Genomic DNA, 18427 nt, shown 5'->3' on the forward strand with positions numbered 1-18427 from the left:
GTTTCCATGCTTGAGATGAAATCAGATCCTTAAACTGTTTAACTTCCTGTTTTGTGATCGATACAGCAAGATGACTTTGAAAATGCTATCTATTGTTTGGTTTTCTCATGATTTAATTTCACACTATTTTATTTCCTTTACAAAAGATATCTCAATTAAATGACAATCAGTAAGTATTTTGCTAAACACTACATGCCAGAAATTATGATGAGTATTAAAACTTCATATAAAGTGCAAATGACCCTTCCTCCTTAAGAAACTTATCTTCTCACTGGGAAAGGCCTAAGTACATAAATAGGTAATATATATAAAGACAGATGGGAGCAGAGGTGAAGGCTCTAGCAACTGTGAGGCTTGGAAAGAGCATCTTGTTCAAGTTGGCACTTTCTTCATTTTTTTTTTTCTTTACTTAGTTCATTTGATGATGAACTGTGAAGGACAGGGTGATTAATCCTTCCTCCTCCTTAAATGGCATTTCCCACCTCCCCTCCAATCAAAGTCCTTTCTTCATCTTCCCAGGTGAGTGCATTCTCCTTTCCAAAAGTGACTTTATATTTTTTCTGTATGTGTGTGTGCGCCTGTGTATGCAATTTAATAATTTGTGCAGTTTTCTCCTGATAGAAAGCAAGCTCCTTAAAGTCTGAGACTATTTGGCCTTTGGCTTTGCACTCCCTGCCAGTGCCTAGCCCAGGACTTGGCATACAGAAGGCATTTAATAAATACCTGATAAATTGAATTCCATTGTGCATACAGAAAAGAAAATGAACCCATGGAATAGGGTAATAAATGAATTGAATGCTATTTTCTAACTAACAAGAAGATTGCCTCATTGCATCATATTTACCATTTTCTGCAAATCAACAGTACTAATTCGACCAGCTTCCTTCTTCATCTGATCCACACACTTCTGGGCTAAGTTTAGGTAAGCTTGAAGGTGATTACGCATCAGAGCCAATCTCAGCACACACAGCAGGAGTATCAACCAGAGTCTCACAGTATCAAATGTAGCTTCTGTCATTCTGCAGATCAAAGAAAGTGATAAAGTGTTGTCAAAGGTCAATGGAGTTACTTTTCATTGTGGATACCTGAGCAAATAAGGACCCTGGGGAGTAGGAGGATAGTGGTATGTAGAACCTTTAACATTCTTCAGCAGAATCATCTGTAATGGGGTTCCCTTAATTGACCAGAGATACTAAAGTCAGACTCTGAAGAAGAACAACTCTGAAGAGTGATTTGATGCCCTCAACATTAGGATTTCATTGATCACAAAATAGAAAATTTTGATTACATCAAATTAAAAAGCTTCTGTACAAACAAAACTAATGCAAACAAGATTAGAAGGGAAGCAACAAACTGGGAAAACATCTTCACAGTTAAAGGCTCTGATAAAGGCCTCATTTCCAAAATATATAGAGAACTGACTCTAATTTATAAGAAACCAAGCCATTCTCCAATTGATAAATGGTCAAAGGATATGAACAGACAATTTACAAATGATGAAATTGAAATTATTACCACTCATATGAGTGTTCCAAATCATTATTAATCAGAGAAATGCAAATTAAGACAACTCTGGGATACCACTACACACCTGTCAGATTGGCTAAGATGACAGGAAAAAATAATGATGATAGATGGAGGGGATGCGGGAAAACTGAGACACTGATATGTTGTTGGTGGAGTTGTGAACGAATCCAACCATTCTGGAGAGCGATCTGGAATTATGCCCCAAAAGTTATCAAACTTGTTAACACCTTTTGATCCAGCAGTGTTTCTACATTATACCCAAGGAGATACTAAAGAAGGAAAGGGGCCCAGTATGTCCAAAAATGTTTGTGGCAGCCCTGTTTGTAGTGGCTAGAAACGGAAAATGAATGGATGCCCATCAATTGAGAATGGTTGGGAAATTGTGGTATATGAATGTTATGGAATATTATTGTTCTGTAAGAAATGACCAGCAGGATGAATACAGAGAGGCTTGGAGAGAATTACATGAACTGATGCTAAGTGAAATGAGCAGAACCAAGAGATCATTATATACGTCAACAACAATACTGTATGAAGATGTATTCTGATGGAAGTGGATTTCTTTGACAAAGAGACCTAATTCAGTTTCAATTGATCAATGATGGACAGAAGCAGCTACACCCAAAGAAAAAACACTGGGAAATGAATGTAAACTGTTTGTATTTTTGTTTTTCTTCCCGGGTTATTTTTACCTTCTGAATCCAATTCTCCCTGTGCAACAAGAAAACTGTTTGGATCTGAACACATACATTGTATCTAGGATATACTATGTCATATTCAACATATATAGGACTGCTTGCCATCTAGGTGAGGGGGTGGAGGGTGGGAGGGAAAAATCGGAACAGAAGTGAGTGCAAGAAAGGGATAATGTTGTAAAAAAAATTACCCTGGCATGGGTTCTGTCAATAAAAAGTTACTATAATAATAATAATAAAATAAAAACCAAAAACATTAGGATTTCATGAAAAAGGCTCTTGTAAATTTGGGGCACAGGATTCCAGATCTTCAACCTGTAGCTTTTTTTTTTCCTTGTAAAAAATCACCACTAGTCCATTTTTAATAAGCTCATGGATTATGTAGGTGTAATAATGTCCATCTATGATTCCTTCTATTAAAATTATTCCAATGTAATTTAATATTATATTGAATAGGGTTGGGGGGGAGGAAACATACAAATTGCTCATGTAGGTATACATCTATTACACATATAGGTGCATGCATATGTGATGGCCTGTGTGCATGCATATACGAACTGGTATATACACAATATGTGCAGAGAGCAAAGAATGTATAGTTTGTGGGTTTACTAGAATGTGGTATCTGTGTGTTGGGGGAGGGGGAAGAAGGTTAATGGGACTGATGATCTGTAGAACACCAATACTAGATACCAATACTATCTGTGCCCATCTGCTGGGGGTAGAGAGGGATTGGCATGGAAGGCTGCTACATTAGAAGTTAAAACCAAAGACATCATCAGGCTTGTAGGCTATAGTTGCGATGCTGATCATTGTTAGGCTGTGTATAGGGGCAGACGACTTCCAGCTGGAAATCCCAGGAGCCCCTTATTGTGCAGATGCTTTCACATTTTTCCTTTACTAGAAAGGTATGTGACTGGCTCAACCTGGCTTATCAATATGGGTATTGAGGCTTCCTGGCCTCCATGTGCTCCTTTACTAACCATCTTTGAAAGTGGTATTGATTTTTTGTTTTGGTGAGGGATATGGTTTTCTTTGCATCTCCAGCAATTTGTACAGTGCCTAAAACATTATAGCAACTTAATATGTATATGTATACTTTATGTTAACTAACATTTATTTTATCTGTAAGGTTTTTAATATGTTTTAAGGCATATCATTTTACTTTATCCTCATGATTAAGTAAAAAACAGGTCATCATTTGTACTTTTATTTCAGTGGATTTGTGCTTTCATTAAGGGCTCATATTTCCTCCATTGATACAAACCAATCACACTTTCTCATTCATAAACTCTCTATGGGGAAACAAAAGTGTTACCCAACATTCCAAAAACTTTTCTTTAATATTTTATCTATACTGACAAAGGTCCTCTGGATATTTCTGTTTTGGATAACATACAGAATGCTAATTGGAACATTTGCAGAGCTTCCCCGACAGAGATCTATAACCAGTCCAAAGATTTTGACCCAACAAACTCACAGGAAAAAAAATCAAATGTGGAGAACTACTATTATTTTGATTATGATGTGCAGTTAGTTGGTCAAATTATAGAACTCATCAATATATATTTGGACAGACACTGCAACTGAAAAACAACTTGGACCTAGAATAAAAAAGGGAAAAAAGAAGAGTTTGGATTGTCTTTGGGAAACTGCAAAACTCCTTTAATAACTTCAAACATTTCAAAGAACAAAGTCAATTTTAAATAATATTCTATGGAAGGTATTGCATGACTGTGAATCACAGAACAAAACAATCTTTAAAGAATTAAAAATTAATATCTTTCAGAAGGCAATGGTGAAATGTGTGTTAGGTAGCAGACTTCACATAACAAAGAAGGAGTCATTGAAGAAATGAGTAAAGATGTCATCAAAGATATATGTAATAAAAAATAACAAATGCTGGTCACATGGTAAGATCAATGGTAGACTGTATGTCACTGGTCTTTTGTCTTTTCAAGATGTCAAGGGGAAGTGAGGAAGGTCCCCAGCACACTGGGTAGAACTCTTGTGTTAAACTTAGGGGAAGACAGAAGATGAGCACTTATGGATGGATTTATCACACAGATGGACTATCGTTTTTTTCCAACATTATAACACTTGATGATGATGCCTTTTGTGATACTTCTTATGCTCAAGTCCACTGTGATTAATGTAAGGAAGCTTACAATGGTCTGGATCAAATTTTATTTTTCAGATAATGGGGATGTTTGATTTGCAGCCTATATATCTATTGAGAAAATACTAGTGTTAAAACAAAGGACTTCTGAAGCTTAGGATCTCTAAAAATACTATATAATTTTCCAATATCATTAAGCTCAAAGTTCTACTACTCAATTTTAGGCTCAGCTCATCTTCCATTTTCAGTAGCAATATAAGATATACATGTACTAATGAACTAACTTAATGGTATATCTAATGAATATCAAAAGTTGAAATTAAATGGGCTTTTCAACCATTTTGGTTTTTTACACTTGGCAATCTTTTTTCAGTATCTTTGAATTTCACTATGGAGTCATCTATCATTCTAGTTAATTCATGCATCTGGAGAAGCTCACTTCCTACATTTTTGAAAACCTGTTTCTGCCAGCAGTGTCTCTCAGAAGCTTAGACTAAGAGTAAGTCATCCTTTCCCCAAAGACTCTGGAAATCACATTATAACCTCGATGTTATTTCTCTGCAGAAGGTTCAAAATAACATGAGGAGAATTTTCAACACAACAGCAATATAGATATGGATCTTTAAGGTCAAAACTACTTAAGGACCATGCCTAGATGAAGGGACAGGTCAATTCTCCGAGAGCCCCCAGAGTTATGGATTATAGCACTTGAAGGAGTTGCAAAGGAGCCTTCACAGATGTTCCTTATGAATTGGGAATGAAATAAATTGGAGGGAAGAGGAGAGAGGTCAGACAACACAACAGCCTCTCAGTGAGGAGATTAGAGAATGTAAGTGTTTCTCAGTCTCTTTGTATCACCATCATCCTCTCACATGAAGAGATACATTCTACAGGTCTGAGTCAGACCTCTAATAGGCACTGGCAGATGGCTCCTATATCACAATATACCATAATAATATGAAGCACTTTTATATTTCTTTTCTTTTCTTTTTTTTTGTTGAGGCAACTGGGGTTAAGTGACTTACCCAGGGTCACACAGCTAGTAAGTTTTAAGTATCTGAGAACAAATTTGAACTCGGGACCTCCTGACTTCAGGGCTGGTGCTCTATCCACTGTGCCACTTAGCTGTGCACTTATATTTCTAAGATGGTAAATATTGATAGGTATGATCCATGTAAACAAAATCTCTTTGGAGATGATCCTCAAAACCTAATATAAAGTGGTCTTGGGACTAAAAAGTTTGAGAGGTCCTGGGTCTAGAAGAACCTAAATACTTAGTTAAAAGCTTGGCTCCTAAGTCCAAGCTTCTTAGACTCTGGAATATTTCAGGTTTAGGGTTAGGGGCATATCTGATAGAGATTCATGAGGATCAACTGAAATGAAAGTGGCTCTTGTAATTAAGAAGAGTTATAGTAGAAAATGAGGGTTGGAAGCAACCTAACCAGCTAATTAGTAGTTGGTTTCATCTCATCTAGTTTTAGAGGCTTTTTCACAAGGTTTTCCAAGTGCTTCAGCGCAGACCAAGTATAAACAATAAATTAAAACCAAAAAATGTGTAAAAATTAAAGTCTTTGTAAAAATGACAAAATAAACGCATTTATAATAACAATCACCACCACCCCTGTAAATATTTCCTTAGAATATGAAATAGGGTAAGCTGAAAACCCAATTGGATAAAAACAAAAACTTATGAACATGTCTCCTCAGTTACTTACCCATTTTTCCTACAAAGGGTAATATATTTAAGGAAATAAAATTGTCAAAAGACCTTTGAAGGAGATTAAGGTAGAGAAGTTAGAAAAAAAGAGTATAGTCATGAAGTGACAGTGAACAAAGAGAGGGAGTGAAAGAGTAGAAAGAATGGATCAGCTAGTCTATAGTCAGACCAAATCAGATTAAAAAACAATGAGATTAAGTGTGGTGATAGAAGAACCTTGAAAAATTATACTTCAAAACTTCAAATAGTTTTTTTTTTCTTCCTGGACTTCAATATATTGAAATGATGATGTTTGTTGAGGTTTGTTAAGTTCATTATAAAAAAGGATTTTAAAACCATGCTGATAATAGGAAGTTGCCTATCAGATAGTCAGAGTAGATAAAGGAAATGTTAGAAGATTAGAAAATGTTATCAAGCCATGTCTTGCTCTCTGTGACCCCATATAGGGTTTTCTTGTTAAAGATAATAGAGTGGTTTGCTATTTACTTCTTCAATAGCTTTTAAACATCAAGAACTTAGATAAACAAGGTTAAGTGACTTGTCCAAAGTCACATTTATTAGCTGTGTGTCCAAAGTCACAGCTAATAAATGTCTGAAATTGGCTTTCAATTGAGGAACAGCCTAAGAAAAGAGATCTGAAGAATCCTAAAGAAGTCTGAGGTCTTGTATATAGCCACATGATTTACATAACCTAATTAACAGTACACAGGAAAAGGTGAACTCAGAACAAATCATTCACTGAAGTAGCAGTATGATACAGTGGAAAAGAGAACTAGATTTGGGTGGCATAAAGGTTGATAGCCTACTTCAATCATTTGGATGTATCATTTAACCTCTTTTATGATTCCACCTTGCTTATCAGTAAAATGAGGATAAGAATATTTGCATGATTTACCTAATAGGGTTGTTTACTCAACTTTAGTCAACTCATCTTCCACCATGAAGATGTCTTCCATCTGCATGAAGACATGCAGACCTGACTCACAAGCTCTTGAGGCCCTACCACATTAAAATGGAATTGTTGTATGTTTAACAAAATAAAAATAGATAATGCCACAGATAATATCAATCGTTGATTTTCTAAGTCAACATGTTGACCAGCAGGGATCTATTTCCATTTAAGTTTGACACTGCTGGTTTAGAGAATCAAAAGAAATGATGCAATATTATATACTTTCAGAGATTAAGAGCGAGGGTATCTCTAGAGATCACTTGATCTAACAGCCTTCATTTTGCGAATGAGGGAAGATCAGATCAGAATGATCTGATTTGTCTAAACTCATATAGGTACTAAGTGGCAGAGCTAACTCATGAACCTAGGTATTCTGATGCCAAATCTAATTCTTTTCCCTACTGTATCATGCTGTTTACTTATTATTAACAAATATTCAGTAAGTAGCTTAAATTGATTCTGTACTAGATCTCTAAAGCCCCAGGTAGGTAAGGGATAGAGAAGTTTAGTGAATAAGCTAAAAAAAAATCTCTATCAATCATTCCTGAGAACTTGGTAAGAAAGTATTTAAAATACACATTTTTATATGTACACATATATATATATATATATATATATATATATATATATATATATATATATATATATATAAAACCACACCACACACACAAGTGTTTTTGTACAGTGGCATTTTTTTTTTTTTGTCACAGTACCACCTTTCAGATTTGCTCATATAAGCCTTCGGGTATATGGACATGGTTTACTTAAATAACTAATACTGCTAACAAATGAATACATAAATATTTGAATCCATTTCAAGGTTGAATCTTCATTACAATCAATTTTGTTCTTAATTGCAAACAAAGGACTTAACTAGAAATTATTGAGCCTTTATGACAGAAGAGAAAACTGTCACTTCCCCCATTACCCTACATTCCTGATTGATAGCTGCCTGCTTGGGTCCTTTCACAATCTACCATGTGGGCTGTGCATTTTAAATAAACCTTACTGTCTCTTTCTAATTACTTAACAGAACTGTCTGACAGTGGGAGAAAGTCAATCAGAGATGGAACAGAGATGAGAGTTTAGTTTTTCTTGCAATAATTGTGAAACTGAGGTGCAAAAAAAAAAAAAAAAAATGAAGTGGAAGTAGAGGCAGAGAAAGGCTAAGATGCTAAATCTGCAGTTGTGACATTGTTCAGATTTCAATTTAAATATATACCTGAAGAAGAAACTGGCATTCTAATATCCTTCTCCCATCTCCTTCTTTTACCAGAACTTGAGAAAACTGATTAGAGAAGATAACAATTTCAACTTCAATGACTGAAGTCCATGCATGAGTGAAAAATTCAGAATTAGGAACAAGATCACTCATTAAAAGAAATACTAAGAGTCCATTGTATAGAGAATGCTACTAGGCACAAAGTTTAGACATAATGGCTTCCCTACACAGAATTGAAGATTTTCTCTAATCTTAGGATGATATAGAACCTAGACCTTATTGGTTCCTCACTACTCCCCCTTATTACTAGACTAGCCATTTACTCCAACCTTTTAAAGACGAGGAATACAAATAAGAAGGCAAACTTGCACTTGAGCAATTTTAAATACAGACCAATGAAGCTACAGTCAAACTATATAACTAAAAATATAGTGTGTTAACTTTGAATAATACAAATGCTATTTTAAAACCAAACAAACACCCCTGATATAATATAAGTATATTCTAAACCTAAGAGAAGTATAGTCATAATATGGCCTTGGCGATTCAATATCTATGTAGTCTTTTCACATGGCAAATAGTTTTAAATTATATGTATTAAACTCCATATTTTTTCATCTATGAATTTACTATGGGTGAATAATGGTACTTTTTTTTTTTATACTGCAAGAACACGGAATCCAGAACCAATGATATCTAATAGTTTATGACTTTAATTTTGAGGACTTAAAAGTTTACCTTCATCAAGTAAATTATCAATTATGCAAATCGTTTAAACATTCTTTTTGCCTGTTATCTTCCTTTGTTAAAATGAATTTTTCTATTGATTTTCACTAAAAGTAGCATTGCAATGATAAATATAAGGTCAAAAGTAGTATTTAATTATACAAAATATGCAATTGAATAAAATCAATCAGAAAATCTTATAAATGATTATTTTAAAATTAAAAAAAAAAAAAAATGACACTTACAAAGGAACACTTTCTTTACCCAAAGTTGGGTTCATAATGTAGTCTTTGGTGATTGGTTTTACCCACAGCAGGACCATAAATAAGGGTGCCAAGAAGTTTATGTGAAGTAATGTTCTGAAAACACATAAGAAATAATCATGAATACAGAAAAAGAACAAATGTTGATAATTATCCTATAGAAGACTTGGGTCAGACTGAAGTTGGAAATTTAGTCTACCATAATCTAACAATATACTACTGCATTATATTTTCCCAGAATGTGTTAACACCTGATCTCATTTGATCTTCACAATAATCTGGTGAGAGAAATATGGGATACTTAAGGGAACTGAGGTTCAGAAAGGATAGCTGAAGTCATAAAGCTGGTCAGTGGCAGAGCTGGGATGGGAACCCTCAAATCTTATCCTAAACTTTCCTCACCAGCCTCTTTATACTATACTCTCACTCTGATTCAATAAAAAGCTCTATGAGCAGTTCTCTGAATTAAGTGTTCAATGACCCCAGTGAATTTTGAGGTATAGAAAAGTAAGTTTTTTATATTTAATGCAGCTAAAAGAACGTCTTCTCATTATAGAGGACAAAGTTATATCAATTTAAGTGACAGTGAGAGGTCCATAATATTACTCTATAAGGCATATGGCAGACAAACCTGAGTGAAACACTGTTTAAATTAGAATCCTTTTAGTATATAATGATCATGTAAAAAGTTTAAATCATATTATCAAAATCATATGTGATTCACAAATTTTCATTTTTTCTTGGATCATTAAGAACATACCTGAAATTAATTTTCAAATCCTATACAAATCAAGGAAATATTTCACTTCTGACAAGGCAATATTCCCAATACAGCAAAGGGTTTCAGTTCATAGCTGTAACTTCATTGTTAATTGTACTCAGAATTTTTATCCCATAGGGACAGATGGTTGGAGAAGATATTTTTATTATTTTAGAACAAAGGCAAATTCTTTAGAATAGTTATTTTATTTTACAGGTGTTGGTTTTATTGTCAACTACCCTGAGTGGAGAAAATTGAGAGGGTTCAAAGAACCATTTTTAAAAGTAAAGTGGCTCTAATATCTGTTATCTTAAAATGATAATAAATTGTGTGGGGAAACAGTGTCTGAGTTAAGAAACCATGCACAACTGACAGGAAAAAGGTAAAAGTTTGGCCACTGCCCTCCGGTAACATAGTAAGAACTGATACCCGCCATGAGGGTAACGTCTTTGTGCCAATCACGCTACTCTCAAAGCCAGGATAGCGTGCCCACACCCCCTGCAAATAGGCAGTGCTGTAACACAATGGGTGGTGGGGATGTTCAGGAAAGGGCTGAAGCAACACCCCCCCAAAAAAAATTTCCCAAGCACAAAAAAGCAGAATATTTAAAAAACCACATTAAATTCCAAGGGCCAATAAAGCATCCACAAAAATAATAAATGCTTAAATATTTTTATGAAGTGTTTCTTTCATCCAGCAGTCTGAGTAAGGCAGTGGGTTTAGCCAAAGAAAGAGGCAGTATTAGGTATGCAGTGTTGCTAGGGAACACTATAGTATCAAGGAGCAGCCCACAGCGGTTTCAGTAGCTTGTGAAGGGCTCCCCTCCACCCACCCTTTTCAGCTTATTTAAATCATAACGCTGGGGTTAGTGGACTGAAGTGTGTGTGTAGAGTAGAGGGGGAGAATCAGGTTTTCTCTTAAAAGAAGCCATTAGAGAGACGGGTGGTGGGAGAAAGGCAGGATGTAGCCAAGAGCATGCTGAGTAAAAGGAAGAAATAAAAGGGGATGAAGGGGTGTGTGGTTAGAGGTGGGAATAAGTACACCCACACACAAAGCATATGCAGAAAAATGGAGGTGGGGGAAACAAAACAAAAGGACTGTCAAAATTAAATAAAGGAAAATGACACAGGTAAAAGTGATATGAATGTTCATCTCCCTAAGAAAAAGACTATAAAGAAGGTCCACTATTAAATACAGGGTTTTACAGACTAAGAATGTTAGGAGATATGAATTACTCAGAGTATCCTAATCATTGTAAATAAATAGATCAAATGGATTATTTTCAACTTTGGACTTAAACTGTAAGAAAAAAAAAAAGACTAAAGGAAAACTTGGATTTATATATAAGTGGAACTGTATACAAATAACTGCCTTTCCCCAAATATTCTGCATTAAAGAAAAAAAAAAAAAGAGAAAAATCTATTGATAATGAAAAGTACATTGCAATAAATGTCATTAACTATTTTGGAAATTCAGCAAAATATCTCAAACTGAAAAAGTGTTCAATGACATACAACAGTGTAGGGCTAAAAAGCAAACGGCAACATTGTAAATTAGAGCAAGAATTTGATTAATATTTTTACAACATAGTGGAATATCAACAACCTAAATTATGTTATCAGAACTGTTGATAAAACAGTAATTTTTGTACTGTTAACTAGGGTTTCAGTATATTTGGTGCACAAACATAAAAGTTAAGAAAAACCATGTGCTCAAATTATGAAAGTAAAAAAAAAAAAAAATATATATATATATATATATATAACTATATATATATATCTATATCTGCATTCTAATTTTAGTGATTATGTTATTGTTAGTATTAACAATTTAAATAAAAGCACAAATATGTATTTGTATCTTTTATGTTCATTGGACAGAAGATTTATTTGGAGGGGTGGAAAAGGAGAAGGTAAATAGCTTTTAAAAATACATTGCATTAACAAAAATAAAAGTAAAAAGGGTGTTCAACTTGTAGAAATATGAAGTACAATCTAAGTAGATCAATGATTACTTCATTATTAATTTTCATTACAATAAATTGCATATACCTGCATTGAGATGAAAAACATATATTTATCTGCATGTGCTTATGTACATTTTCCGCTTACTGTGTTATTTTTTCTGTTGCCAAATTCAGGGCATCCAGATGCATTTGAGCCAGCCGCAACCCAGGGAAAGTCAAAAAAGCACCAATAAGTGAACACAGAATAGCCAGGAAAAATTTGAAAGTAAGTTTAGACACAGGACCCCTAAAAAAATGAAAAGATTCATCAATATTTCTTTAAGTAACTATGAATTTCCTTTTTCCTAACAATTTAGTCCATGAATTATATTTAATAATCACAGCCAGAAACATTTTAAACAGATTCAGATCAATTTCTGACTCAAGACAACAGTAATGGTAAAGGCAACTCTGACTTAACTAGTTAAAATTCTCATTGGAAAAAAGCATTTAAGAGGACATATCAGAGCAAGCAAATTCTAGTCAGAATTGTTTGAATCTGGAAAGGTCAAAACAAAATTAATAAGAGTAGGTAAATGCAAAATCTAAAAACAAAAATTATTAATTCAACTTCCTTGTAACAAGGATAAAGTTTTTAGGGAATAGGTAAAGCAACAAAGATGGTATCAGAAAGGACGTTTCCTATACAAAAAAGCAAACTTCAATTTTCAGCTAAAATATTTGGATTTTATCTTTAAAATCTTCCAAAACTTACTGGGATTCTAAACCTTGCTTTTCAAGAAACTGCATCGCACTTTCTGAAAAATTTGTAAAACCTGTAGGAAAAAAAAATGTATTATTCTTATAGGGGCAAAATACAGAATCTTTCTTTGGAAATAAAATGCTAGAAAACAGCATCTTAAATTTTCAAGTGTCTAGCTTAGCTCTTTCATGTGCTAATTAGTATGCCACAATGCAATAAAATTTGGTTATTAACAGGAACAGTCTTTGAAAACATCCCTTTGATATTTGTACATTCCATGAACATGAATAAAATTTGCATTAATTCTTCAGGAATTTGTTTAATTTTTTTGCATCACAGAAATATTTAACTGTAAGAAAGTTGCAGGGTGGGGATTAAAATTGAAAGGTAAGCAAATAATATCAGCAAAGCAAATACTGCACAATGAAGACTTGCTTCTTTTAAAAACAATGAACAACAAATTGTGCTTTTTAAAATGGGACACATTTTCAACATGAAAGAATTAAAAGTATACCTGAAACATTCAAGTTATTTTAATATATGTAATGTACACACACACACACACACACACATATACATATTGGGGGGGGGGCAGTGAAAAGACACATATACACACACATATTTATAAAATCATCTTAAATTCAAAGCATTTATTACCTGTTTCAAGTCCAAATTCTAGGTAGTTTTCAGTAACTATCAAGATTGCCATAGCTTTGACAAAGAAAAAAAATCCAAAGGTAACACAAACTGATCTTTCACCACCTTCTTCTACTTTGAAATAGTGTGTAGTCAATGAAAACAGTACCTTGCTGTAGGAATAAAAAGTTCAGGAAAAAAAAAAACAAACAACTTTGTGGAGTTCAACAGTAGTACCACTTTATGCTACCTGGAATGTCATTAGAATTTCAACACTGTCTACAATATACCACAACAAAAGTAACTTCAAGTTCAGAAGTTGACACTGCTTGGTAAAGTTCCTTAACCTTTGGAAATCAGAAAATTTGTGGAAAACTGGTCATTCTCCCAAGAAGCTGAATGTAGCATTTAAGAATGCAGCAGGTTCAAATGTGGTTTAGAGTAGCCCTGACTTAGGAAAAGAGAATAAACAGTAGCAACATTGTCCTTGGACAAATAGAGTAGATACTAAAATTCAAATAGAGTAGATACTAAAATGAGTATCATATTGCACTATAGGTTACTACAGTAATATCTATGCAATAGGTTCTTGGAGACAGGAAAGACTAGGAAAGCAGCCATTTTAGGAAACTAAGATTTTTCACCATGGGTTTGTAATTAGTTGTCTTCAAGACAGTAGGCAACACTTGAGTCTGTTTAAAAAAAAAAAAAAATCCTAATTCCTGGATTGATAAGGTAGAATTTAGAACTAGAAGCCTCAGGGCCTTTGAGGTCATTTAATGCAACTCTTGTCCTAGTAGGAAGAGACTGAAACTTACAAAGGCTAAGGGACTTTCCCAGGCAGTGTCAACATTCAAACTTGAGTCCTTTCATTCCAGAACCAATGCACACTCCATGAGACCATGCTGCTTTATAAGAAGGGGAATTAATATTTATTCAGCTATCTGGAATTGGAAATCAATGAATTTTCCCATTGAGACAATTCTATATTCGAGGGTTTGATGCAGTTGAAATAGTCTTTATAATCCTTTTATTCTTATATTTTAACCATATGAGCTTAGACAGCTTGAGAACTTAATTAAAATACTGTTTTTAAGGTAATATCCCTGAATTCAAAATAACCAATAGCTGGTGCTACTTTAACCCATAGTTGGGAAATTATTTTTTAGTTCTATATCTGGTGAAATCTTCAAATGTGGAAATGTAAGCCCTAAATTCATTTGTGTGATTCTAACCAAATTACTTAATTTTTCTGTGCTTCAAGATTATTACAAAAAAAAAATTTAGAAAAATTAGTCTTAAAATGAACCACAGAAAGAATTTTGCAATCAGATCACAGTCAGTGACTTGATCAAATTGAGTCTAGTGATAAATCTTGGACTAGAACCCACGTCCTTTCCCTTCTCAGGAGATTTTTCCATTATACTACATTGTCTTCTTTAAAGAAAAAAACAAAAACATCTATATAAACTTTATATAAGCTTTAAATTCTAGTACTAACCTGTCACATTTATGTATAAAAGAAACTTCTACTTATAACAAGGGGAGATGTATTTATTCAGGTATCTGAACTTGGAAATCAATGAATTTTTCCATAGAGACAATTCTATATTCAAGGATTAGATGCAACTGAAATACTAGTCTTTTATTTTGTTTTTGTTTTTTTTTATTTTTGTTACTAGTCTTATATTTTAACCTTTTGAGCTTAGTTTGAAAACTTAACTATAATATTAGTTCTAAGATAACACTCCTGAGTTCAAAATAACCAAACAGAGAAATTAACTCAGAACACAACACCTTCAAAAAGTGAGGAATATTTTATGACTGAAGTGGAAAAAGTTAGGGGAATGGAGTTCTAGGCCTGATTCTGCCGTAGCTCTACCATTAGTATGTAATTATGCATCTACAAAAAAAATCTACAAAATTGAGATCTCTAAAACTTCTTACAGCTCTACAGGCCAATGTATGATTCTAAGAGTATAAAATAGACAAAACTTTTCATCATTTATATAATTACAAATTCAAGAGACTTCCTGATCCTTTATAAAGTTATTAAATTACAGTCTCTCTTTTTAATATGCTTGTAAGCATAATGATGTAGACATTCCTCAAATTAAAACATCAACAACTGACCTATGTCTGTCTCATATAGACACATTCTCACATAACACACACACACCTGTATGCATGTATGTATGTTTGCATGTGCTACCTGGATTCCAGTCCAAGCTGTATCACTAGACCCACTTCTGAACAAGTCACTGACAATGTGATCTGATAGTAAAATCACTTCCAAAGGTTCATTTTAGCACTTATTTTTAAATTGTTACTCTATATCCATCTCTGTACAGAAACCAAACTGTCTTGGACTAACAGCAGCCACTGACCAGAGATGGCTACCATTTCAATCCAATATATTTTTACCTCTCAAATAAATTGTGTCTATCTCTCCCCTTTTCCTGTCTTTTACCATTTACAGTGTAATATATTCCACAGAAAACTATTTTTCAAATAGCAGCATTCAAGATAAATGGACATTTATTCAATTTGATTATTTTAGGGTTATGTAAAATATATTATTTTCTATTATAATAATCAAATATTTTTAAGTTACATTATTAATGTCAGTAGATTTTTATATGATAGTTTAGGACTCTATCCTAAACAATATCATTCCAAAGATTTGAGGAAAACGTGTTCCAAAATTCCAAATAACTGTTGATTGATTATATATATTATTCTGTTGGACCCTCATAATCTGACATCACCCTATCTTTCCAAATTCATCTCATGCTACATCCTTCCCCTATAAGCAAACGGCCTATTCCCTAAATTAATTCAGCATTCTCTACCTCCACAACTACTCGGATTGATCCCTATACCTGCAATAACTTCACAATCCCCTTCATCTCTGCCTGATTAAATCCTATATATTCTTTAAAGGATGAGTTATTTCTTCTCAACAAATTCTTTTCTGACACACCCCTCCCTGCCCCCTGTCAGTTTTGATCTCTCCTGACTTCAATCATCCAGAACCTGAAATACCACTTGGCCTAGCACTAGTATCGTACTAATAAACTGTTAAGTTCTAAAAGGCAGAGACTGTATTTACTTTTTTTAAATCTCACTAGGACAAGCATGTAACACACCTGGAAGCACACCTCTTCAAAATATACTAAAAATAACTTCATTAATTTGTAAGCCAGTATAGTTATATTTGTTACTCAAAGCCAACTTGTGGCAAGCTGGGGACTTTTTACAATCTTACTACATCCTGGTCAGTTCACAACAGTTTGTATGAGGCTATCAAGGGAAGGTCCTGAATAATGAAAAGAAAGGTGAAAAATCAGGAAGAGATAGACCCTAATCATGAGTCTGATGATAAATTATGGACAATTCATAAATAAGATCAGCTAATTTACTCCTGAGATGTCCTACACAATTTAAAAATATTTAGTGTGATCTAAACAATGTAATTTGATACTATGGCATGTATATTTGCTATATATAAATACAATATTAAATTGTGTTATTTTATTCACACTGAATATTTTGAAACTATATACACTTTTTATTGAATAGAAACTATTAAGATGGTCCATTTATGCTCTTTGGTCTGTTTTATATACTAAAAACTTAAGAAAACCTCTACACATCTACCTTCCTGTACTTTTTGTTTCATAAAACAGTGAACGTTAACTACTAAATATCTTAAATCTGAAACAGAAGTGGGCTCAGGTCACCTAGTCAAACCCATACATCAAAAGAAATTCATTCTCTTCATCTAGCATTCCCATAAGTGATCTTCCTATTTGCATTTGAAGACTAACTAACTAAGGAGTCCATTCCATTTTTGGATAGCTTTAATTATCTTTGTTTTTCTCCCCAAGACTTTAAGTTAAAAAAGAAAAAATAGTCAAGGTAGGAGAACCAAATAAAAAAAAATTATTCTTTCTATTCACTATTAATCTGTCCTTGAATTCACTGTAACTTATGTGTATTAATAGAGCAAATTTCAGCCAAAGAATCTTTTCAACAAGAAATGAAGTTAAACTCAGTTAAACTGAATGTTTTACTTAAATGTCATCTAAATAATATTCAATACTTTACCTAAATAGCATCCTTCCAGTTTTTTTATTGTAATTAAACTTTTAAAAAAATAATAGCATCTTATGAATTTATGCCAACTTCTAGTAATTCCTAAACTCTATTGAATCGAAAAGTTTGCATAAGTTTTCATAAAATCTAACATCAACCTTTTCCAGATATTTAGTATGGAGGAAGGAAAGAGAATCATATTTCAAACAACATATTTAGATATTTCAATAATATATACATACACACATACATTATACATACATGCATACATATACACATAAACATATTCAAAAGTAGAGTTTCACTCACCAATAAATATGATAAATTGTCCAAACTGGCAAATTTCCTATGTTTGTGTCAAAATGGGAATATTAAGATTAGCCTTCTTCTAATTCCCCTCAAAATTATTTTTAAAGGTCTCAAACTATCAACATACTTTTACTCAATTTTAACCTGAGCTTTCTCACTGTTAATTACAAAATTAAGGTAATTTCTTTAGCAATTGGGAAATATTTAAGAACAGTGTCATTTTAGGTTTGACAGAAGGCTTATTATTAAAGCCTTATTTAAATTGTCAATTTCAATTAAAAGTTAAAATTATTCTATTTCAATAGATTCAATATGATCATTATGAAGTATGTTGATGAACATGACAAAAAAATTTACCTTTTACATGTTTACTATCTATAAAACAATTATTATGCATATTCGATCATGACTTTTTTTGTAAGACATTATTCACTGGACAGATTTAGGTTTTGATATGTGTGATCTTATCTGGCATAATTTAAGAAAGAGTTTGTTGTGATATAAATTTAAGGAACCATTTATCCCTTGGAAAAAACATAGGGAGGATGTTATATCAGAATAAAAAGCAATCCTTCCTTTCAATACTAATTAAACACCCTTTATTTACGTATGAATGGGATTTTAAGTTATGTGAAGATACAAATAATCATGACCACTACCCTTTAAAGAATTTTTACTTGAATAAAGTTGTTAAG

The 18427-nt window shown here is 33.1% G+C and overlaps 1 protein-coding gene across 1 annotated transcript in view; it reads right to left on the reverse strand.

The window, feature by feature from the left end:
- The window catches only part of TMEM161B (transmembrane protein 161B), a 97357-nt gene that overhangs the window by 4449 nt on the left and 74481 nt on the right, over positions 1 to 18427 (reverse strand). The window contains exons 6-10 of the mRNA XM_003759855.4: positions 13347 to 13498; positions 12702 to 12762; positions 12093 to 12233; positions 9204 to 9317; positions 845 to 1019 (exon numbers count right to left, since the gene is read on the reverse strand). Coding sequence (XP_003759903.1) covers positions 845 to 1019; positions 9204 to 9317; positions 12093 to 12233; positions 12702 to 12762; positions 13347 to 13498 — 643 coding nt within the window. The remainder of the gene's footprint in view (positions 1 to 844; positions 1020 to 9203; positions 9318 to 12092; positions 12234 to 12701; positions 12763 to 13346; positions 13499 to 18427) is intronic.

The sequence above is a fragment of the Sarcophilus harrisii genome, chromosome 1 (genome assembly GCF_902635505.1).
Source record: "Sarcophilus harrisii chromosome 1, mSarHar1.11, whole genome shotgun sequence".
NCBI lineage: Eukaryota > Metazoa > Chordata > Mammalia > Dasyuromorphia > Dasyuridae > Sarcophilus > Sarcophilus harrisii.